At 32.4% G+C, this 24,306-nt stretch overlaps 1 protein-coding gene across 3 annotated transcripts in view; it reads left to right on the top strand.

The window, feature by feature from the left end:
* LOC132753795 (SH3 and multiple ankyrin repeat domains protein 2-like) overlaps positions 1–24,306 on the top strand; it is a 145,247-nt gene that overhangs the window by 52,330 nt on the left and 68,611 nt on the right. For 2 of the 3 annotated variants that reach the window (XM_060744314.1, XM_060744319.1), the window contains exons 2-8: positions 6,390–6,670; positions 8,759–8,830; positions 10,424–10,549; positions 13,297–13,368; positions 15,633–15,738; positions 21,370–21,527; positions 23,461–23,628. In XM_060744314.1, coding sequence (XP_060600297.1) covers positions 6,425–6,670; positions 8,759–8,830; positions 10,424–10,549; positions 13,297–13,368; positions 15,633–15,738; positions 21,370–21,527; positions 23,461–23,628 — 948 coding nt within the window. In that variant the 5' untranslated portion in view covers positions 6,390–6,424. The remainder of the gene's footprint in view (positions 1–6,389; positions 6,671–8,758; positions 8,831–10,423; positions 10,550–13,296; positions 13,369–15,632; positions 15,739–21,369; positions 21,528–23,460; positions 23,629–24,306) is intronic. The other variant, XM_060744315.1, reaches the window with a different exon arrangement.

The following is a 24,306-nucleotide window of genomic DNA, read 5'->3' as shown; positions in this document are numbered from 1 at the left end:
ATTATTCAACTATTCATTGTTGCTGGAACACCCGTCTTATACATGTTGCTAGAATATTACTCATTAAAAACCAAAACATTCATTCAGTTGTGTTGTCAGTCTTCAAATTTCAGCTTGTATACTAGTGTGTGATATCAAAATTTGACTGTGGAAGATATTGAATTTGACTTGTGACTTTTGCATAATAAAAATTATGACTTTCTTCATGTTAGCTATTCTAGGTCATTATTTTCGCAAAAGCCTTCGGCTTTACATGTATACTTAGCATGATAGTTGCGACAATAGTAACGTGAGACGCACTTTAAAAATGAAAGCGGAAACCCCAAGCACGTGACCGCTCCATTCCCCGGAAGTGTAAACCAGCTGATTGTCATTATGATTTTTGCGCTGATATCGTGTAGACGTCCAAACAACACGTGTTTACAGTAGTTTCTTGTTATTGTTTTTGATACTTTTTACGTATTTTTCCTGTTTAACAGGGTAAGTTTTTGTATTTTATTGCCGTACAGTATATTTTGTATTTACTTTTACTGTTTTTCGAGCTTTCTTTGGACGTAGTCCTTGGAATTATAATGAGCTCGAGTGAGGGCGAAGAACCCCACGCTAAAATAACCCTAGACAATTCAAGTTCTGAGGGGGAATTTTCTGGGTTTGAACATAATGCTCTTGATGTGGGAGCATTCGAAACAGTTGTATCCGAAAAACCAAATGAGACTGTTAAGTCCGTTGTTGTAAGGGCTGGGAAGCCAAAATTATCAAAAGATAAGGGTAAGAAAGGTAAATCTTCTCAGAAAGATAGTAAAAAAGATAATAAAAAAGGCAATAAAAAGGCTACCAAGGCTAGTAAGAGTAAAGAAAACAAGCTTGATATAGAAAATTTGTCCCAGAAGGATATTGATAGCCTCAAGAAAAAGCTTGGTTTCCCTATACTTGATAATTTTGAGGATGAATCTCAATTTATCCCAGATTATGATGACTTTGTTGATGAAAATTTTGACCCGAATCATCCCCCAAATTTAAGGGTTGAGGTGAACAGTTCAGATATTTCTGATTCGGAATTTGCTTATTCACAGCAGAAGAAAGTCACTGCTAATAAAGATATGTCATCTAAAATGTTGCAAGCTATGTTTGGTGATGACCCCATTGATAATACTAAGTCGTCAGACTTGAGGGATGAATGGGCTCCCCCTAAGCTTAAGAGTGTTGTTAGGGGGGACTCTATACCCCCTTCTTTGGCTAAATTGATCAATACTACATGCACTTCAGCATGTTGTACAGAGGATATTATTCAAAAGTACAATATTCCCCAAAATTGTGACAACTTAAGCCCTCCTACTGTCAATCAAGAAGTATGGAAAATTCTAGAAAAGAAATCTAAGAGTTATGACCGCATGTTGGTCGATATTCAAAATCTTGTTGCAACAGGTATTGTACCTGTTATTAAATAGGCTGGAATCATGGGTGATAATTTGAATCAGAAGGCCAAAGAATACATTTCTGATGCCTTAACTATGTTCAGCCAGGTTCAATATCAGTTATCTTTAAGGCGTAGATACATTATACGTCCTAACCTAAAAAAGAAATATAAAAATATTTGTAACCAGTCTACCCCAATAACTTCTCAATTGTTTGGGGATGATATAACCAAGGAAATCAGAAATTGTGATACTGGTATTTCTCTTGCGTTTCCGAGGTATGATAATAGACCTTTCCGAGGCAGAGTTAGTGCTGCAAGTAGATATCCTTACCCAAGAAGAGGTAGACAGCATCCTTACCAGCAATATGGTCCTAGTAATCAATACAATAACATGTATTATCAGTCTGGTTCTTATAGAGGTCGTAGCACCCAGTTCAGGACAAGAAGACCCCCAGTAGCAACAGTCACTTCTGCAAGTGTCCCAAACGAGTAAGCCAGGTAGGAAAATTACAGTATTTCGAACATGTTTGGCAGATTTTTACTAAAGATCCTTGGATTTTACAAACTGTTAAAGGTTATAAAATAGATTTTGATCAAATTCCTTTCCAAGATAAAGTTCCTTTTGAAATTGGTTTTTCTCAGGAACAAAAAGCAATTGTTGATAATGAGGTAAAAATGTTATATGAAAAAGGGGCTATTGTCCCCTCCTTCCCAGAAGAGGGAGATTTTACTTCTAATATTTTTATTGTGCCAAAACCAAATGGTAAATTTCGGCCCATAATAAATTTGAAAAAATTAAATAAATTTGTCAAATATGAACATTTTAAACAGGAACATCTCAAAGTTGTGTTAGACCTTATCCAACTTAATGATTATTTTACATCGGTAGATCTTGCTGATGCTTATTTTTCAGTTCCTATTCATTCTGATTTTCAGAAATATCTAAAATTTCATTGGAAAGGATCAGTTTGGAAATTTGTTGTTCTACCTTTTGGTCTTAGTTCAGCTCCAAGGGTGTTTACTAAAATTCTAAAGCCTATTTTTGCCTGGCTTAGACACCAAGGTGTTCGTTGTTCATATTATATTGATGATTCTCTGAATATGAGTAAAAATAGAGAAATTTGTTCTCAAAATACACATCTAATTTGCAATACTTTGAGCTCATTGGGCTTTACAATAAATGTAAAGAAATCTGTTATTATTCCTACACAGAGAATAGTATTTTTTGGTTTGTTTTTAGACTCAGTACTGTTTAAAGTTTTTCTCACAGAAGAAAAGATTATAAAAATTCTTGAAAAGGCACACAATCTGTTACAACAATATGTTGTGTTAGTGCAAGAGTTAGCATCTTTTATTGGTTTGGTTATTAATGCCTTCTATGCTGTTTTAGAGGCCCCACTTCATTATCGTTCATTAGAAAGAAATAAAATTTGTGGTTTAGGCTCTGATAATAATTTTCAAAATAAAGTTCAGCTTTTTGAAGATAGTAAACAAGAATTGATTTGGTGGTGTGATAATATCAGAATAAAAAATGGAAAGCCAATACGACCACGAAAGGTAGATTTTATGTGTAGGACGGATTCATCGCTGTTAGGATGGGGTTGTGTTGATCTGTTTTCTAATGAATCAGCACAAGGTCGCTGGTCAGTTGATGAATCTAAAAACCACATAAATTTTTTAGAATTGACAGCAATTAATTTTGCTCTTCAATCTTTATATTATAATTGCACTGATGTTCATATAGAATTTCAAAGTGATAGTGTAACAGCAGTGAAGTATATAAATGACATGGGTGGTATGGCCTCATTATGTTTAGATGGTTTATCAAAAACAATTTGGCAGTGGTGTCTTGATAGAAATATTTTTATATCTGCTTCTTTTATAGCTGGTAAAGAAAATACTACAGCAGATTTCTATTCAAGAAATTTTTCTAATAGCACTGAATGGATGCTTAAACCTGTAATTTTTAATAGGTTGTGTAAACATTTCTTTTTGCCTGATATTGATTTGTTTGCTTCTAGAATAAATAAGCAATTAAGTAAATTTGTATCTTGGTTTCCAGAACCAGGGGCTTTTTTCTATGATGCCTTTTCAAGATCATGGCAATGTTTCTTGCCATATATTTTTCCACCCTTTAATCTCATTGGTAAAGTTATAAACAAAGTCAATGAAGATAAGGTTGAGAAAGCACTTTTAATTTTGCCTTTTTGGAAATCTCAACCCTGGTTTCCGTTAGTGTTACACAGTATGATTTCTTTTCCTGTCAGGTTGCCACGTTTGATTGGTGTTATTATCTCAGGAAATCATTCATCAATAGAAACATTTCACCAGAAGCTGTTGAGATCATCTTGCAGGCATGGAGACCAGGAACAAGGAAACAATATGGTTTGGCATGGCAGCGATGGTATTTTTGGTGTACTAAACAATATAAAAATCCCTTTTGCACAACTGAATTTGAAGTAGTGAACTATTTGTTTTCATTATATCGTGATAAGAAATCTTATTCTGTTTTGAATACCCATAAAGCTATGCTTTTACAGACTTTATCCTTATTTGGTAATTCTTGGTGTAGTAATACTGTTGTTATTTCAAAGTTTATGAAGGGTATTTTTCATTGTAATCCCCCTTCATCGAAGTATAAGTTTACATGGGATGTTACAGTGGTTTTGAATTTTTTAAAGTCACTTTTCCCTTTACAAACTTTATCTTTGAAATTGTTAACTTTTAAGGTTGTAGCCTTAATTGCTTTGTGTTGTGCTCCTCGAGCCCAGACTATGGTTTCCTTGAATTTGGATTATTGTTGTTATAAAGACTCTGAAGTTATCTTTTTCTTTCCAGGTTTGTTAAAAACATCTAGATCAGGTAGATCTAATGTTTTTTTTTTAAGGTTCGAACATTTCAAGGAAGAACCATTATGTGTTATGCATACATTATTGTATTATATTAAGGCAACTAAGGTATTGAGAAAGTCGAGACAGCTATTAATATCATATGTTACTTTTGAAAAGGTAACAACTAGCACTGTAGCTAGGTGGTTGAAGTCCGTGTTAGATCTTGCAGGTATTGATACTGGAATTTTTAAGGCACATTCCTTCAGGTCCGCCTCTGTATCAGCAGCATTTAGAAAGTGTTCTCTAAAGTCTATTTTAGATACTGCAGACTGGAAGTCAGATAGTAATTTTTATAAATTCTATTATAGATCAGTACTTGAAAATAAGGACATGTCTTTTGCACAGGCTGTTTTATCTTGATACTTTGTTTTTTGAATATTCTGCTTTTCAAAGTGAATGTTGAGTTTACAGTATCTTGAAAATGTCTTAATAAATTTGTTTTTGAGAGGGAATTTTGTGTTTGTGCAGTTTTATCCTTTGAAGAGATAAGATAATAATTATATTCCTGTGTCCCTTTGTTGAGATATTAGGCTTTGTTGACATAACTTTAAAGATGCTAAGTATACATGTAAAGCCGAAGGCTTTTGCGAAAATAATGTGCCCTCATCCAAGCCCTGGTGATGGATGAGGGGCATTATTGGAGTAAAAGCCGGAGGCTGAGCATGTATACTCCCTCCCTTTTTGCATCATATATTTTTTCTTGTACCCTACCCTTTATGTGTTTTTGTCAACAAAGCTATACTTTAAACTATGACAATCAGCTGGTTTACACTTCCGAGGAATGGAGCGGTCACGTGCTTGGGGTTTCCGCTTTCATTTTTAAAGTGCGTCTCACGTTACTATTGTCGCAACTATCATGCTAAGTATACATGCTCAGCCTCCGGCTTTCACTCCAATAATGCCCCTCATCCATCACCAGGGCTTGGATGAGGGCACATTTTGTCCAATTTTAACATGTGCTTTGGTTGAAAATCCTGTTACAAGCAATTAGTGTGCCAATTGTTTAAAATGTTTATAGTTATAGACTATAATTTTGATAGTGGAAAAAAAATTTTTTTTATATAATGTCATCGGTGGTTTTGTATTTGGTACCTTATAGTAAGCCTTAGAGTGTTGAATTTTTTTTTCAGGGTTGTAGTAGGGGTCCAGGGGCAGATAGGGGTGGGGTGTCCAAACACTGATACTGCCACCTGTGTGCTCAAAGTGAAAGTTGATTTGCCAATAATATTCATTTTTAGCCAGTACACAAGAAAATTTGCCATTAATTGCCAGTTTTTAATATTTCAATATCACATTTTTGAATATTTTACTTTGATCTGTGATTGACCATATCTCTCCAGCTTTTATACATATTGAATATGAATAACCGTTGAAAAGTCTAGCAATATTTCAATATACATTGTATATACGTGTATTATATTTTCATTGATTTATTACATCAAACATTCAGATAGACATGTTACATAAGAGTAATTGAACATGTAGCAAAAAGGATGTTGTCAGAAAGACAAAGCTTGAATTTAAAAGAATGGAGTATCATATAATTAGTGCTGTACCTGTCAATGTGTATGTTGACTGACACCAAATTGAGTGCACTGACATAAACTCAATTCCATGTTGACAGTATAATTATGCTGAGTGTCATATCCGTGTAATGTTTTGTAATTTATGCCTGCTGATTTTATGATGTACATTTCTACTAAACAGTTCATTAAAGTTACAGGTTGAAAGGCTTGCATTTTATGTTTTTTATTGCTGGACTTTTAATGAAGAATTTGATATTTCTTGTAAATAACAATAGATGATGCAGCATTTTATTTAATGAAAGAAAGTGTAATTTTTTATGGATAGTTTTGTATTTATTAACATTTCCTAGAAGTTTTGGATTTTCAGGAATTTTATTCAACATAAATAATTCAACTATAAATAGATATAACATTTTGTTGGATTCATAAGACATGAAATGATAATTTTATGTTCCTATTGATAAACAAATCAGCATATAATTATTTGCGTGTGATGATAATGTTCAATGCAAGAAGTAATACTTTTATAGTACAAATGTTTCCTTTCAACTTCAGTTTTGGATTTTAAAGAAATGACTAAAGTTTAAACTATGACGGAATTTCGAGGTGGCACATTACAACAAGATTTTAGAGGAGACACTATAGAGAGGATGCAGCACTGTGGAACGTTACGAGATCATGAGAACAACACAGCATTGCTACTACGTGAGATTGATCAAGATCGGAGAAGTACGTTAAAAGATGCTCGATATGGTACAACATCAACATATATGTCCGAACATCAGACAGGAACTGTTTTTATCCGTGTCTCCGTCCCCGAATTAAAAGTCCAGGTAGTTGTGCTATTTCTATCCACTTTGCACATAAACGTAATTACTACATATTTGACCGGTTTTAGTTCACCTAAGCACAACATGCTCGGGTCGCCCTGTGGTCTGTTGTTAACATCTTCTCCTAAACCCTTTAGTCAATAGATATGAAACTTTACAGATAATTGGTCTTCTATAAAATTTGTTCAAATGGATAGCCACCAGAGAACCTTTATACGATGTTTCCTCTTCATTCTCGTGCTAGATTTTGGTGAAAGTCTACAGGAATTATTATTATATGGTTCTTTACTAAAAAAAGGAATTATTTTTGGGTAGTACTTTCAAAAATTGCTTAAATCTGCTGAACAAGATGGCTGTCTGCAAGATAATTGATTAAAATGCCTCTCATGTTAAAAGGCTGAGACCTGATTATGGCTTAAATTCTTCATCACTAGTACTTGAGTGTCACATACCGGTACATTTATTTAGGCCACTAATTTTCATTCCACAATAAGAAAAAAATCAATATATAATTTCTATCTGACTAATGTTTATTATTTTTGCTTTTCTTAAATATTCAGTTATATATAGGATATAACTGGTGTACATGATCATATTAGGCATTGTTATCTACATTTTCTGATCATTTACTGATAATTTGCATCTTTGTTTGACTAAAACAATTAAAAAGTAATTGTAAGACAGGTTTTGTACTAAATCATAATAATTACTATTGTAGTGAATAAAAACAGTCTTAATGTGTCTCTAAACAAACAAGCTTTGAATACCTTTCCATTGTAAATGAAAATAATTATACTAAAGTTACCCTATAGGACCTTTATACCTGCATATGTATATATCTAAGCTCTGTAATTCACTGTTTAATCAAGGTTTAAAATTGCTGATAAAACTTCAGACAAGTTTTGCCTACATGGCATGAAAGAAATGTAAGTGGCTTTAAATGTTTGCCCTACAGATTACAAAGTGATTTAGGTTTGATGTTAATTGTCTTTCTGGACTTAATTGTTTATTATAATAAATGTTGATGGAAGGTTTTATGAACCAACTGAGTCATTTAAGTTGATAAAAAACTACAAAGAAAGAAATATATTTATAAAAAATTAGCGTAACACATTCTGTTTAGATAAGGTCATTGACTTTTTATAAAATGTAGGTAAAAAGTAAGAACTTGTTTGAAGTTTACAATGTGAAGAACTTAAAATTCAAACTGTCTTTAACCATATGATTCCTTCTTTAATGTAAAATAATTTCTAATTAATATCAATTTAAAAAATATAGTGATTTTTAAGAAAGATTTTTTTGTAATAAAAAAACCTGCTTGCATCCTGTAATGATGAAGAAAAAACAAAATGGAAATTTTTAAATAATTATTGAAGTATATAATAGTTGTTTATAATAAGTGGCTGTAAACAGCTTGGTGGCATTAAAGAAGATGAGTTGGTGGTTTTTCTTTCTTATTTTCAAGGTACAAAGCACATTTAGGTTAAATTTAGTAAATACTAGGAGTTTCAAGTTTTAAGTTTTTTTCAGAAACCTGCTTTTACATAAGTAGCTTCACTAAGTTCAAAAACACTATAAAAAAACTTGAAAATCTTACATAGATCAAGTGAAGCATATACTCAGAATTGAATTAAATTTTGATTTTTCTTTTTTTTTTGCGTGATTCTTATCCCAGTTTAAAATTTTGCACAATAAAAATTAATATTCTGTAATAACAAGGTGAGGGAATGAAAATTTTTACAAAAGTTATCAAATGGGAAAAAAGTTCCAGTCCTGTCATGTCAAAAAAACAATCAATTGTATGTAAATATATGCAAAATGAGCCATGCAATTCTGATAATTACTTACTCTTTCAGAAAATATGTAATAACTGACATGGTTTTAGGGTGTGCCAGTATATACATGTTTTAATGTATTTTATTACTACATAAATGTAATTTACTATTAAAGTTCATTGCAAAGAAAGCAAAAGTGAAAAAATTGCTTGCTCAGTGTTATTTTAACCGTTCATGGAAGATTGTTATAAGAAATGATCTGATCACTTTAGCTGAATTTTGTATGTTTTAAAGAAGTTTTTCATGTTGTATATTTCAGAAATGTTTGCAGTTTGAACTAGATGAGTCTGTATGGGAGGCCAAACAACGAATTCTTACTATATTTTCAAAGGTAAATTTAAGTTGAATTCTTTTTCAAGTGCATTAATCTATGATAATATATTATTACTAGATTTGCGTAATGGAGGTACACTACTCATTGGAAGCAATCATTGTAAATATCATGGTAACCAATAGGGAAACAATAATATAGAACTTGATCAGACACTGCTTATATTTGGTAAGGCTCTCTTATTTATACAGAATGTATTTTAATTTGTGTAGGAACTTAGGAAGCTTCCAAACAGTACTGAGCAATGAGTGTTCTTGATCAAGGAAACAATGGCTTGCCTATGACAGGATTTGAACCTGTGTGGCTAGCAAATCCTCACATTTCAAATCTGACATGTTAACTACATACCCCCACTTGGCTCATTTATGACATAGATCTTCCTTCTAGCATTCACATATCAGATTGTAAATAAATGTTATATTGGATACATGATTGTGTGTTCTAGGTGTTTAAAACAAATCCCACATCACTGTGGTTTGCATGTTTCTGCAATAAAGTGTCATAAAACAATGAAATTATACAACAGCTTCATATACATGTATATAAGTCTAGGGCATGCTCTCTCAAAAAATTCTTGAAAGAGGAAGCCCTTTCCTGGCATTTCATGACTATCCAGTGGCTACATTGACAACATATTGATGATGATTTATTACTCCTTTTGTTAATTTTACAATATGTAAAATGAATATAATATGATGTATATTGGTCAAACAACCAAAAACTAACTTGTGTACAACTTTGTTTATAAACCTACATTACTTCATTATTTTTTGATAACCTGTAAATTCATACACCTTAAACATTTTGATATATATAATTAATTTTAGTAAAAAATTATTTGTATGCAACCTTTAAACTGTAGTTTCTCAGTGTTCAGTAAACTTTAATATTACATTGAAAGTGTTGAGTATCAGAAATAACAACAAGTCACGAAATAAATATACCGTATATGGAGCTAAAATTTACAAGTGTGAGATATAATAAAATGTTCTAGAACAAAATATTATTATTCTTCATATGATAAGGCAAAAAGTACTGAAAATATTTTTATGAAACTTGATATATGGGTAGATGGCAGTTTGGAGATTATGCATGTGTTTTTCTTTTCTTCCTATGTTGAAAATTTTGGTTGCTATGGCAATAAATAGACTGAAAATATGTAAAATTTAGCACAAAAACTTGATCCCGTGATAACACAAAAAGTACTGAAAATATGTTTATGAAACTTGAAATATGGATAGATTATACACATTATTTTAATCTTGACTATAGGGAGTAGCTTATTTTGAGAGCTGTCCTACTCACTGTCAAGATTTTTTATTCAATTTTTTATGCTTTTTAGTTCTTTATTTCTTATGGTGTTTATTTCAAACTACAAATATTTGTTTCTGATCATCAACCACATCATATGTGACAAGGTTTACAACTCTAGCTCAAATATTAATAAATTTAATAAAAGACACCCCCTCTGTTTTTATTACTGTTTTATATACAGTCTCCATTTAGATCATATGATTTAATTTTAGTAACAGAGACTGAATTGCTGTTGTGTTAATGTATGTATCACATTTAATTAACTTTTTACACTTTCAGGACTTGAAGGACCCACTGAATTATGGGATATACATGCCTCCAATGAATGGAAGAGCTGGAAAGTTCCTTGAGGAGGAAAGGTTACTTAGAGAATACCCACTTCATGGTCCTATAGGATTTATAGAGGTAATGTCATATTGATTTTCAATAGAAAACATTATTAAAGAGTATTTACTCAATTACAACACAAATTTATTTAATTTCTTTCAATTCAGAGGACCATCTAAAGCATGTTATCTTATAGTTGATTGCAAATGTCATCATTTTTAGAAACTTGGTTATTGATGGTATTTTTATTCTTATGTTATATGATTAATGGCTTTGTCAAGAAAAAGCTTGATTGTCAAGTACATTGTAAGAGTAGTTTAACATTGATGTTGTAAGTCTAAAATATTTTGTTATAATATGACTGAAAAGAAATTTGATAGAAGCAATTCTACTGATGCCATGTTTGTACAGCAGAGAAAGTGCTAGTGCTGAAATATTTGCTCTCTTCTACATTACTCTCTAGCTTGAAAATGATTGGAATTATCAGTTAATTATTCTTGTCAAAATATTTTAACATCCAAAAATAGATTCTGATACATATTTTTAGCTCCAGAAAAGTTATTGTCATGATCCTCTCGGTGTAGACACAAGGTTAACCTTTTTGTTAAGGTCCATTTTCTCATAAAGTTATTCACTTCAAACTTGGCATACAATCATGTTCATTATCATAAAAGGACACCGTTTCAAAAGGGCAGATAATCTGCAAAGGAATGCCCCTTTGTCAACTTAGATTTTTAGCCCTGTTAGTTAATCTTTATGATAAGATCCATTTTCTCAGAAACTATCAGAGTTCACTATTCACTTTAAACTTACTACTGGGCAGGAACCAGTTTCCGGACAATACCAGTTTCCGGACAAGTATTATAACGGCTTAATTTTGGCTTTATCGATGACGATAGGTATTATATGTAATGAAGATGCTTGGTTTGATTGTTTGAGAAAATAAACTTCCTTCATTAAAATTTAGTGAGGATATCTTACCTGTGTTTTAAAAACAGCCTTATATCCCTTTGGGGCATGTAATTTGTTCTGCGCATGCGCAATATTTTGTTTATTTCGGGATATAATTTGGGGTAGCAATTAATGCACAATGTACTTCATTCGAAGTTCATTGGGTGTAATTCCCTAGAGCTAAATCTGTAACGTATCGGAAAACGGTGTTTAGCTAGGTTTACTCCACTTTCGCACTTCGTTGCTGCCGTACACACAAAAATATCCGTTTCACTTTTCAGTCATTCCGAGACCCATCACGTGATCGTTATTTTTCGTATCATAAACATTTTTCAGTAAATCAGCTTAATTATATAAGAAAGCTAATATTTGAGAAGAAATTTTTTGTTATATTAGAATAATTATCAGTTAAAAACAGATATGAATAGCAGCTTTATATATGTCTGGAAACTGGTTCTGCAAGAGTGAACAATTTACACTTTTGATGACCTAATTTAACCCTTCAGTTTGTACATTGCTTACGTCACCAGGCAGTATTAATTGTGTTATCAGACATAGTTAGAGCTCAGGTTTTTGGTATGTTACTTTTATTAATGCATGTTTATTATTAAAAAATAGACAATTAAAAAAACTCGAATTCTGTCCGGAAACTGGTTCCTGCCCAGTATAGATGTTCACAATCAAAATATGTCACCATTTCAGAAGGGCAGATAATTCTAAAATTCATTTTTGCAAAGTTAGGCCCCTTATTGTGACATTTGATGAATATCAATATTCATTACATACAGACTTGTACTTGTGGGGATGAACTAAGAATACATTGCTTATGGGGTTTTTTAGATCAAGAAAGATCAATTAAAAAAATAAATAAAGACAACTCAGACAGAACATTCTTCTGTCCATCTGCAAAAATTGGATCCCATGAGTACACCAAAAGTTCTAAATATATGAGCTGCATCATGACAAAACCAACACCAGCATGGATCCAGACCAGCCTGCACATCCGCGCAGTCTGATCAGGATCCATGCTATTCGCTTACCAACTCTATTACAAGTGGAGAAACTGACAGCGAACAGCATGGATCCTGATCAGACTGCGCGGATGTGGTATCTATTGTATCTCTTATACAGATAATTGTTCTTTGTCATCACTCACATCATTTATGACAAGGTTAATAACTCTAGCATCTTTATTTCAAGAAATATCTCCTCTTTGAGTTAAGAATTTGCTTTTAAAAGTGTTATATACTGGTTACTAACAAGGAGGTTTAAAGATTTGCCCCCTGAATGTCAGTTGGTCTGTTTGTCTGTCCATAAGAACTGTATCCTGATATCACTTTAAACTCTCAAAGGTATCAGAGATAATTCACTTTTAAGTTTCTACTAATTTTGAATTTGCTTATCTAAGGGGCAGATAATCATGATGTTTTTGCTTAATTATTTCCCTTGTTGACTTGGAATATTCGACTTTTTTTCAAAAACTGTAAAGGTATTTTGTTGGCTATTAAAAGCAGGTATTTTTCTCTGCAAAACATGTTTAGTTATGAGCATAATTATGCTCCCTTTTCTATATTGTCTTTTTTAAACTATTATCAGCACTGCAAATAATGGAACGTGCTGACCGCCGACTGGCTCAGAATCTCACTTCTTGAGGCAAAATATCTCCTCTGGGAGTACAATATGATGGACTACTAAATGCCTCTAAATTTATATTATATTTTCTTTAAAAATTGTTGTTTCTTAATATATGTTTTTGCTGGCATACTTTTCTGCAAAGATCTGTATGCTTAACATAGAAAAGTGTATTATACAAGTAAAAGTGTCTGTTTGACACATGTGTACATAATTTATGTTCTATTTTTGAATGTTGACAGTTCAAGTACAAGAGAAGAGTGTATAAAGTGATACATTTGAACCCCAGAAAACTTAAACAACTTCATAACAAGGTAATTTACATCATTACATGACATGCTCAACTGATATATCAATGAAAACTCAATGTTTGAAAACACAACTGAATTAGTATTTCATTAATGTAAATTATTTCTGGTGTAACACTTTGGAGACTTTTTTTGACAATGTTGCTGTTGTTTTTTTTAGCTCACCTGAGCTAGCTCAGGGTGAGCTTTTAGGATCGTTGAATGTCCCTTGCCATCCACACTTATTTGCTTGCCATCCACACTTATTTGTTAACACTCTAGTAGTCAAATTTTTGCCTCAGTCATCATCAAACTTTGTCAGGATGCTTATCTAGGTAATAGCTCGGATGAGTTCGAACATGGGTCATCTCGGCGAAAAACTAGGTCACAGGAGCTAAAAAATAGAAAAACCTTGTTTACACTAGTGGTCACATTTTTGACTCAATCATCATCAAATTTGGTCAGGATGCTTGTCTAGGTAATTGCTCGGATAAGTTTGAACATGGATCATCTTGGATGAGAAACTAGGTCCGAGGAGCTAAAAATAGAAAAACCTTGTTAACACTAGTGGTCACATTTTTGAGTCAATTGTCATCAAACTTGGTCAGGAGGCTTGTCTAGGTAATTCCTCGTATGAGTTCGAACATGGATCATCTCGGATGAGAAACTAGGTCACAGGAGCAAAAAATAGAAAAATCATGTTAACACTCTAATGGCTACTGTTTTGATCCAAATATCCAGGAAATTGGTCTGAAAGTTTGTTTTGATAATTTCTAGGTCAAGATTGAATATAGGTCACCTGGGGTCAAAAACTAGGTCACACCGCCCAAATATGGAAAAACCTTGTTAACACTAGTGGTCACATTTTTCACTCAATTGTTATCAAATTTGGTCAGGATGCTTATCTAGGTTATTGCCTGGATGAGATTGAACATGGGTCATCTCGGATGAAAAACTAGGTCACAGGAGCTAAAAATAGAAAAATCTTGTTAACACTCTAGTGGCTACTGTTTTGATCCAAATATCCTGGAAATTGGTCTGAAAGTTTGTTTTGATGATTTCTAGGTCAAGTTTGAATATGGGTCACCTGGGTTTAACACCCAAATATGGAAAAACCTTGTTAACACTCTAGTGGTCACATTGTTGACTCAATTATCATCAAACTTGGTCAGGATGATTGTCTAGGTAATAGATTGGATGAGATGAACATGGGTCATCTCGGATGAAAAACTAGGTCACAGGAGCTAAAAATAGAAAAGTCTTGTTAACACTTCAGTGGCTACTGTTTTGATCCAAATATCCTGGAAATTGATCTGAAAGTTTGTTTCGATGATTTCTAGGTCAAGTTTGAATATGGATTTCCTGGGTTCAAAAACTAGGTCACACTGCTCAAATATGGATAATCCTTGTTTACACTCTAGTGGTCACATTTTTGACTCACCTGTCATGATCCTTGGTCAGAATGTCTAGCTAATTGTTCGGATAAGTTTGATGGGTCAGTTGAGCGATCTAGGGCCATCTTGGCCCTCTTGTTTGCTTTTGTTTGAAACAATATTTGTGACTTAATTAAAGGCCAATAAGGTGTAATATAGATGTTTTGTATGACTATTTTTATTTACAATTTATTAACAATTACTTACGTGGAAGTAAAATAATAATGTCATGTCTGTAGAATAAAACAGTCATGAATGAAGTGTTGTTTTTTTTTTCAAGAAATGATTTTGTTACCAAAAGAAATTTTCTCTATAAGTTGGCTCTATTTGATACCTTGATAAACTATTCAATGTTAAACTGCCATACACCTGTAATATGTTCCAATATAATATCTCCCTTTATTAATATAGTGAATACACCTTAGGTTATATTTCTTATAACATCTACTCTACATAAATATCCCCCTCACAAAGATTAGTTTTGGCAAATATTTTGTATATCACCCTGGACCTAGGACACATAATTTCTACTTAACTCTATAATTTTCAATAACACATTGCTGTCTAGATGGAAGTTGATATTGCCAACCCTTGAACTGTTACATTACTCCGAGCAAATAAACCACAGCAAATAAACCAGTTCTGGGGTTGACAATATCCACAAATAATATTCAGCAAGCTAAAAGTATTGTTTTAATAAATAATTTTCCAACTGATACCTCTGACCTAGCAGGTGATATCAAACCCGAAAAAGAATCTCCAGACAAGTTTGTTCTATTCCGGTTATAGATTGTGACAAATCTGCTATTTTCAAAGTCCGTCTTATCTGCAATAGATATTTATTATTTTTCATTTCAGGCCAATTTTCGCCAATTCATAGAACATGTGAAGAATGGAAATCTGTCAAAGATAAACAAACTTACAAATAAAGGATTGGATCCTAACTTTCATGATAGTTCAGGAGGTAAGAACTGATCTGTTTACTAACAGAAAGAAATCTATCCATCCTTAACAAAGGGCAATAATGCAAAAATGAGTACCCATTTTAGTGCACTGCACTTCTTCTCAATGAGATCTATCATCCTATGATGTTCAAGACCATAGCTTTTATAGTTAATAAGAAATGGCCCAGACAAAAATAAAGTATGAAATTTAACAAAGGGCAATAAATCAAACAATAAGAAGTTCAGAGAAACGATTCTTGTGCACTGCACTTCGGGTCAACATACCAAGTTTTGAGCCAAACCAACTTATAGTAACTGAGTTATGCTCCGGACAAGCCTAAGGGGACACTACCGCTGATACTACTGACAAAAGTAACCCCAATATTTGGCACTTAAGACAATTTCTAGTTATTTTTGATAATATAACAATTTTATTAATCCTGACATACAATTGTTACAATCGGTTCAAATGCCACTAACGTTAAAGGTACATGTACATTGCAAGAGCAGTGTTTATAATTAACCTATATTTAAGAAGAAAATGCCTAACTGACAGCTATACTGTTGACAAAGTGACACTTCTGACTCGCGGAGTTCTAGTTTACTTTTTTGATATGATTTATATTGGACATACAGTGTAACTTCCGAAAACCGAACACCCATTGGACGTCAAAAAGTTCGGATTTCAGAGGTTTCCGGAATTCAGAGGTTTATGATAATGCGGACAAGACTAAGCCACTTAATATCACTAAATGTCAAGGAAGAAGTGACCTTTACTGTAATATCATATATAATAGTCTTTTAATCAAGATAAAGATGTGAATGAAAAGAATACATTTTTATCTTACTTGCAAATGCTTTTGAATTTCTATCAGTTTGTAGAAATGTTGTTAATTGCATAAACTTACATATCGTCCGATGCTAGTTAATTTATTATTACATCAAATGCAATAAAATCCCTAAAGACTTTTGATGCATACATTGTCCAATTAATTGTCATTTAATCCGCTAATAAACACTTCAAATTAACTGACCGCCGTAAATTACTTTGATTAACCGCATCACTTCAAACATACCATTTCACAGTTTGTGATTTTAACGTGGTCAAATTACAAGATCACCGCTAATTAGTAAACAATCGATAGGGAGATTAAATCTTCCTGCAGGGTTTATAATGTATTTCACACCTTTGGATATTTCCGGTTTTTGGAGGTAAAATTGCATTGATTTGACTCTAATTTTATGAAAATATCGTCCGGAATTCAGAATTTAGAAGTTTCGGAATTCAGAAGTATTAAATTAATAGAAAATAGAAGGGAAAAAATCGGGACCGAAAAAATTGTTCGGTTTTTAGAAGTTTCCGGATTTCAGAAGTTCCGGAATTCGGAAGTTACACTGTATGACAAAACCACATGTTGAATTTTTCTGATATGACTTTAACCCTTAAATGACCTTAATTGTCATGGTCAAATTATTAAAATTTGCTGAAATTGTCACAATTTTGATATTATGGATTTGATTTTATTTTTGAACACAAGAACGTTAATGACAAAACAGACATGATGATTAATGATGACCTTGACCTTTGACTGACCTTGACCATCTTTGTCAGATATTAAATTTGAGTTATATTTGTACAAGAAAATAATGTTTCTAGGAGCATTCTTTACCACAATATTCTTCCTGTAATGAAGTGTTTGACTTTAGGAATAAGAAAAAGTCTAGTGTCACCCCCACTCTTGTTCACCAACAGGGAGTTGAATTACCATTGCTGGGATTTTGACTACTCTTATTTTCAACCAAGGAGAATACCTCATTATTTCTGTTGAAGGTCATTTTTTCCAGTATTTCATTTTAAACAAAATGCAACCCGTTTTGCCCCTAAAATGCTTTTATTTTTATTTTGCATTTTTTTTTTCATTTTTGTCGTCCTGTTAGACTTTCCAAAATATTACTCATTAAATATTACTCATTTACCTGAATCATCTGTTGCATTTTGGCCTTTAGTGCAGTTTAATTGATTTAGTATTTTAAATGGAAGTCAAAATACTTCTTTGTTTTTATTTTGCTACTTTGATGTCAAATAATTTTTACTTTCTTAAGGTGACTTGTGACTTATATAATAAATATGACTGCAACAAAGGCTAACAGAGTCTTCTTATATGATTTATAACAGAAAATCTATAACATATACTATATAACATTATATTACATAAATTATGACGTTGATTTTCATGACTACAGTGCAGTAGTATCATAACTTATTGTACATAAATAAATAATGTGAAGAAATGATCGTGTTGCAAGAAAATTATAATATCCTTTGATCCTGTGTTGCATGGGAAATTACTGTAAGCAGCATGTATTGTAATGATTTTTCATTTCAGTTAACATTGACTGATTTTAAACCATTTGTTTCTCCAATGGAACAGAAATTACTTAACATGACAAGGTTCAGTTGAAGCATGACAAGGTTCAGTTATAACATGACAATGTTCAGTTATAACTTGACAAGGTTCAGTTATAACATGACAAGGTTCAGTTATAACATGACATGGTTCAGTTATAACATGACATGGTTCAGTTATAACTTGACAAGTTTCAGTTATAACATGACAATGATTAGTTGAAGCATGACAAGGTTCAGTTATAACATGACAAGGTCCAGTTATAACATGCCATGGTTCAGTTATAACATAACAAGGTTCAGTTATAACTTGACAAGGTTCAGTTATAACATGACAATGTTCAGTTATAACATGACATGGTTCAGTTATAACATAACAAGGTTCAGTTATAACTTGACAAGGTTCAGTTATAACATGACAAGGTTCAGTTATAACATGACAATGTTCAGTTAAAGCATGACAATGTTCAGTTATAACATGACATGGTTCAGTTATAACATGACAAGGTTCAGTTTTAACTTGACAAGGTAGATGAAGCATGACAATGTTCAGTTATAACATGCCAAGATTCAGTTATAACTTGACAAGGTTCAGTTATAACATAACAAGGTTCAGTTATAACTTGACAAGGTTTAGTTATGACATGACAAGGTTCAGTTATAACTTGACAACGTTCAGTTGAAACAGTTATAACTTTAGTTGAAACATGACAATGTTCAGTTATAACATACCAAGGTTCAGTTGAAGCATGACAAGGTTCAGTTATAACATTTAAAGGTTCAGTTACAACATGACCAGGTTCAATTGAGGCATGACAATGTTCAGTTATAACATGACCAGGTTCAATTGAATCATGATAAGGTTCAGTTATAATATGACCAGGTTCAATTGAAGCATGACAATGTTCAGTTATAACATACAAAGGTTCAGTTGAAGCATGGCAATGTTCAGTTATGACATTTAAAGGTTCAGTTACAACATGACAAGGTTCAATTGAAGCAGGACAAGGTTTAGTTATAACATTTACAGGTTCAGTTACAACATGACAAGGTTCAATTGAAGCATTACCAGGTTCAGTTACAACATGACCAGGTTCAATTGAAGCATGACAAGGTTCAGTTATAACATTTAAAGGTTCAGTTACAACATGACCAGGTTCAATTGAAGCATGAAAAGGTTCATTTGTAACATGACCAGGTTCAATTGAATCATGAGAAGGTTCAGTTATAACATGACCAGGTTCAATTGAATCATGAAAAGGTTCAGTTATAACATGACCAGGTTCAGTTATGACATGACCAGGTTCAATTGAAGCATGACAAGGTTCAGTTATAACATTTAAAGGTTCAGTTACAACATGACCAGGTTCAATTGAAGCATGAAAAGGTTCAGTTTTAACATGACCAGGTTCAATTGAAGCATGACAAGGTTCAGTTATAACATGACAAGGGACATTATTCAAAAAAGCTATGTTTCTTTTTAACTTAATTATACCCCCAAAAACGAAGTTTGAGGTGGTATAGGAGTCACCCGGTGGTCGGTTGGTCGGTCGTTTGGTTGGTTGCATTTTCCTTGTCCGGAGCATAACTTGAAGACTAATGGTTGGAATTCAATATAACTTCATACAATGGTCAAGCACATTGAGAGGAAGTGCAGTGCACAAGAATTATAGCTCCATCTTGACTAATTACAGAGTTATTGCCCTTTGTTACTTTTCCTTGTCCGGAGCATAACTTGAAAACTACTGGTTGAAACTCGAAACAACTTCATACAATTGTCAAGCACAATAAGGGGAAGTGCAGTGCACAATAACCCTAACTCTATCTAAAGTAATTACAGAGTTATTGCCCTTTGTTATTTTTCCATTGCTTTTTTGTCCAGAGCATAACTTGAAGACTAATGGTTGGAATTCAATATAACTTCATACAATGGTCAAGCACATTGAGAGGAAGTGCAGTGCATGAGAACTATAGCTCCATCTTGACTAATGACAGAGTTATTGCCCTTTGTTACTTTTCCTTGTCTGGAGCATAACTTGAGAATTCAATACAACTTCATGCAGTTTTTAAGCACATTAAGAGAAAATGCAGTGCACACAAATTATAAATCCATTTTGACAAATTACAGAGTTATTGCCCTTTGATACTTTTCCTTGTCCAGAGCATAACTTAAAACATACTTGTTGGAATTTAAAACAACTTCATACAAAGGTCAAGCACAATAAGAGGAAGTGCAGTGCACAAGAACCATAACTCCATTTTGACTAATTACAGAGTTTCTGCCCGTTGTTGCTTTTCCTTATCCAGAGCATAACTTGAAAACTACTGGTTGGAATTCAATATAACTTCATACAATGGTCAAGCACAAGAACTATAACTCTGTCCAGAGTAATTATAGAGTTATTGCCCTTTGTTACTTTTCCATTGTTTTTTTCTTGTCCAAAGCATAACTTGAAAACTACTAGTTGGAATTCAAAACTATTTCATACAATGGTCAAGTATATTGAGAGGAAGTGCAGTGCACAGAAACCATAACTCTTTTTTGACTAATTTAAAAGTTTTTGCCCTTTGTTACTTTTTATTGTCCAGTGCATAACTTGAAAATAAATGGATGGAATTCAATGAAACTATACAACTATACAATGGTCAAGGGCAGTGAGATGAAGTGCAGTGCACAAGAACAATAACTCTATTTGGACTAATTACAGTTATTGCCTTTGTTACTTTTTTTGTCTAGTGCATAACTTGAAAACTAGTAGTTGGAATTCAATACAACTTCATACAATGGTCAAGCGCAATAAGAGGAAGTGCAGTGTACAATAACCATAACTCAATCTTCAGTATTTATAGAGTTATTACCCTTTGTTCCTTTTCATTGTCTTTCTGGACTTATTACCACAAGGTATTCTGTTACTAGTAACATCCTCATTTCCAAAGCAGTCTTGTGGGGGTATTAATCACATTTAGTGATAGTTCTAGTTTTTTTTTTGACAGCATTGCTTATTAATAATTATTTCAAACAGTGAAAGTTATTAACTTGAAATTTGGAATATTTTGATAATTATGACAAGGCATTGTATGTGAGACAAAGAGACATAATCTTGAAAGCAATGTTTTTTTTAGTTATGCCCTCCTTTTTATATAATTTTATTGGTTAATATTAAAAGTTATTGATTTTAACAGATAAGTTTTAACACTAAATGGGCTCTGTCATTAATTATTTATCATATTTTGAATATTTTAGAAACACCTCTTACATATGCTGTATGCTTGCCAAAAGATAAATGTCGAGAAGTGATTATAACATTGGTCAGTGGTGGTGGCCATCTTGATTTTCGGACACGACATGGTCAGACACCCATGCATAAAGCTATACTACAAGGGAACCAGGTAGCAGTACAGGTATAGGAATTAAACTTTGTATGAAAAATTCTGAATCAAATTGATGTTGGATATGAAAAGTTTAGCCACTAGTAAATAATTCTTATGAAACTTTATTCCTAAGAATTAAAAAAACAAAACAAAGAAATCTTTTAGACATTTTTATTATGCATTATCAATACAATTTATGTTAATGGAACACCTCAGCTTAATAGGACATGCTGTAGCTAATTGTACTTAGCTAGGGTTTATTAAATGGTGAAGACAATATGTTTAGATGTTTAAACAGTTTAACTATACTTGTTATAAATACATGTACATATATAAGTGTAGATAGTTTGTTAAAGTACAGCATGCTCTGTCCATAAAGATGTTTGTCATGATTTTCAACCTGTCCGTGTTTTCAACGAAAGTGAGGTCAAGGTCACTTGCTTACAATAGGATTTTTAGCTTCTACTCAATAAATTCAGTACATTTTGACCTACCCGGTACTGATATTTAGCTTAGCATGTGTGTAGCTTACATGAAAATACAGCCTGGCATTGCTACTCTGGCCCCTTGTTCACAAAGATTTAAGGATCAGGATCAAGATCAGAATCAAATTTAAAAACTCTTAATATTCTTCATTGTTTATCCTTATAGATTAAATATCTAATATTAATTTGATAGAACTGGACTTGCAATAGCAAATTAATGAAATTTTAGAATAAATTTATTGTTATTTTTACAAGATACGGGTATTTTCCAGTTGATCCCAATATTGATCCTGATCCTAAGATTGATCCGAATATTTTTGTATTTGTTTTGTTATTTGTTAATTTTATCTCAAAAATTTTTTACATTTTGAATATTTACTATTTAATTCTAGCAAAACACAATAAATTTTAGTGACATAAAACAATGAAAATAAAATCAGGATCACTTGATCCTGATCCTGATCTCTAGCACCAATATTTTCAGATTTATCTCCCCTTGAACTTAGAATTTTCCTTAAAAAATACTATTTCTTACTGTTTCTTCTTTATTTCTTAAGGGATCAACCTCGTACTTCAAATATATTTACGTTATCATCATCCCCATCTTATGTGACAAGGTTCATAACTCTAGCACCAATATTTTCAGATTTATCTCCCCTTGAACTTAGAATTTTCCATAAAAAATATTATTTTTTACTGTTACTTATTTATTTCTAAAGGGATCAATTTCATACTTCAAATATATGTACCTTATCATCATCCACAGCTTATGTGACAAGGTTCATAACTCTAGCACCAATATTGCAAGAATTATCTCCCCATTAACTTAGATTTTTTTTACTAGAAAAATGTTATTTTTTACTATAACTTTTTTATTTTTAAAGGTATCTACCTCAAACTTCAAATACTTATTCCTTATCATCAATTACATTTTATGTGACAATGTTCATAACTCTTGAAGCAATATTTACAGATTTATCTATCTTTGAACTTAGGATTTTCTTTAAGAAATATAATAACGTCTTTACTTTTTAAGGTATCTACTTCAAACTTCAAATATATATTTCTTATCATTACACAAATGTTGTGTGACAAGGTCCATAACTCTAGCATGACTATTTCTAGAATTATTCCCCTTGATCTTGGAATTTATGTTAACAATTGTTATTTTTTTACTATAACTTAATACATAATTATACATAATTGATTTTTCTTTCATAGTTTTGTCCTCCTTACTGCGTCCAGTATTTTATTAGTCGAGCTTCGCTGTCTCCTGTGACATCTCTTGTTTCTTCACTGCCATATTTCATTCCTAATTCACCAACAGGGATTTGACTAACCACAGCAATACTTGGTAATTGAAAACCTGGTTTTCATCGCATTTCGGCGTTTATTGTTAATCTGTAAAAACTTATTTCAAAAACTTTGCTTTGTCCTTGAATATGAAGATATAAAAAAAATCATTTTGTATTTATCAGTCACTGTTAGACCTAGGTGCTTCAACAAATTATAAAGACAGTCGAGGGTTAACTCCCCTGTATTACAGTGTTTTGTATGGTAAAAATGCTGCATGTGCGGAACTTCTTCTCCATGAACGAGCAGTTATTGGGACACAAGACGAGCAAGGGTGGTTTGAAATTCATCAGGTAAAAATTTTCCACACTTTTTCAGTAACAGAAATCTAAAATTGAGTGGCCAGTGTGATGGTGTCATGTCTGCATAGACATGTAGGTTAGCCTGGCTCAATACCATTGGTGTTATTGAACACGAGAATTCATAGTAAAGTCATGCTATGTTTTAGCTCACCTGAGCGAAATATATGTCTGGATAAATTGGTAATAACTGGTTAGTTATCCAGGAAATCAGGAAAGTAAGGTGGATATTTGATATTTTGTGTTTCTAGAAGAACTGTACCAAGTTTGTTCAAATTATAACCCAGAAGTTGACAGAAGTTGAAATTGGCTCCTTCCTCAAGTAACTTGATTTAACATACTTGTACCTACAAAGATCTTTTAAGCTCAAGGCCTCATCTAAGATATTGTGTAGTGAATTTTATTTAGATTGCTGAAATAAATTGCAACTTTTGTTACATTTTCTTGTATAGGAAATACCCAGAATTTACAATACCCAGAGCTTAGATATTTTGTATAAAGCATTACCTTGTGTTGTGGTCTTTTACAATAAATCATGTTTCTACCCAACCTATTTTACAGTAAACCTAAATAGAAAAATACATTTGAATCTTCTTGAGTGAATTTTACTTAGTCTTGAGCATGAAGTACCCTACAAAAGTTATAATACACATGCCCCTAGGACCAAATATG

This window comes from Ruditapes philippinarum, unplaced genomic scaffold (assembly GCF_026571515.1).
Source record: "Ruditapes philippinarum isolate M1 unplaced genomic scaffold, ASM2657151v2 ctg126_1_1_1_1, whole genome shotgun sequence".
Lineage (NCBI taxonomy): Eukaryota > Metazoa > Mollusca > Bivalvia > Venerida > Veneridae > Ruditapes > Ruditapes philippinarum.
This window is presented reverse-complemented; position numbering and strand designations above follow the sequence as displayed.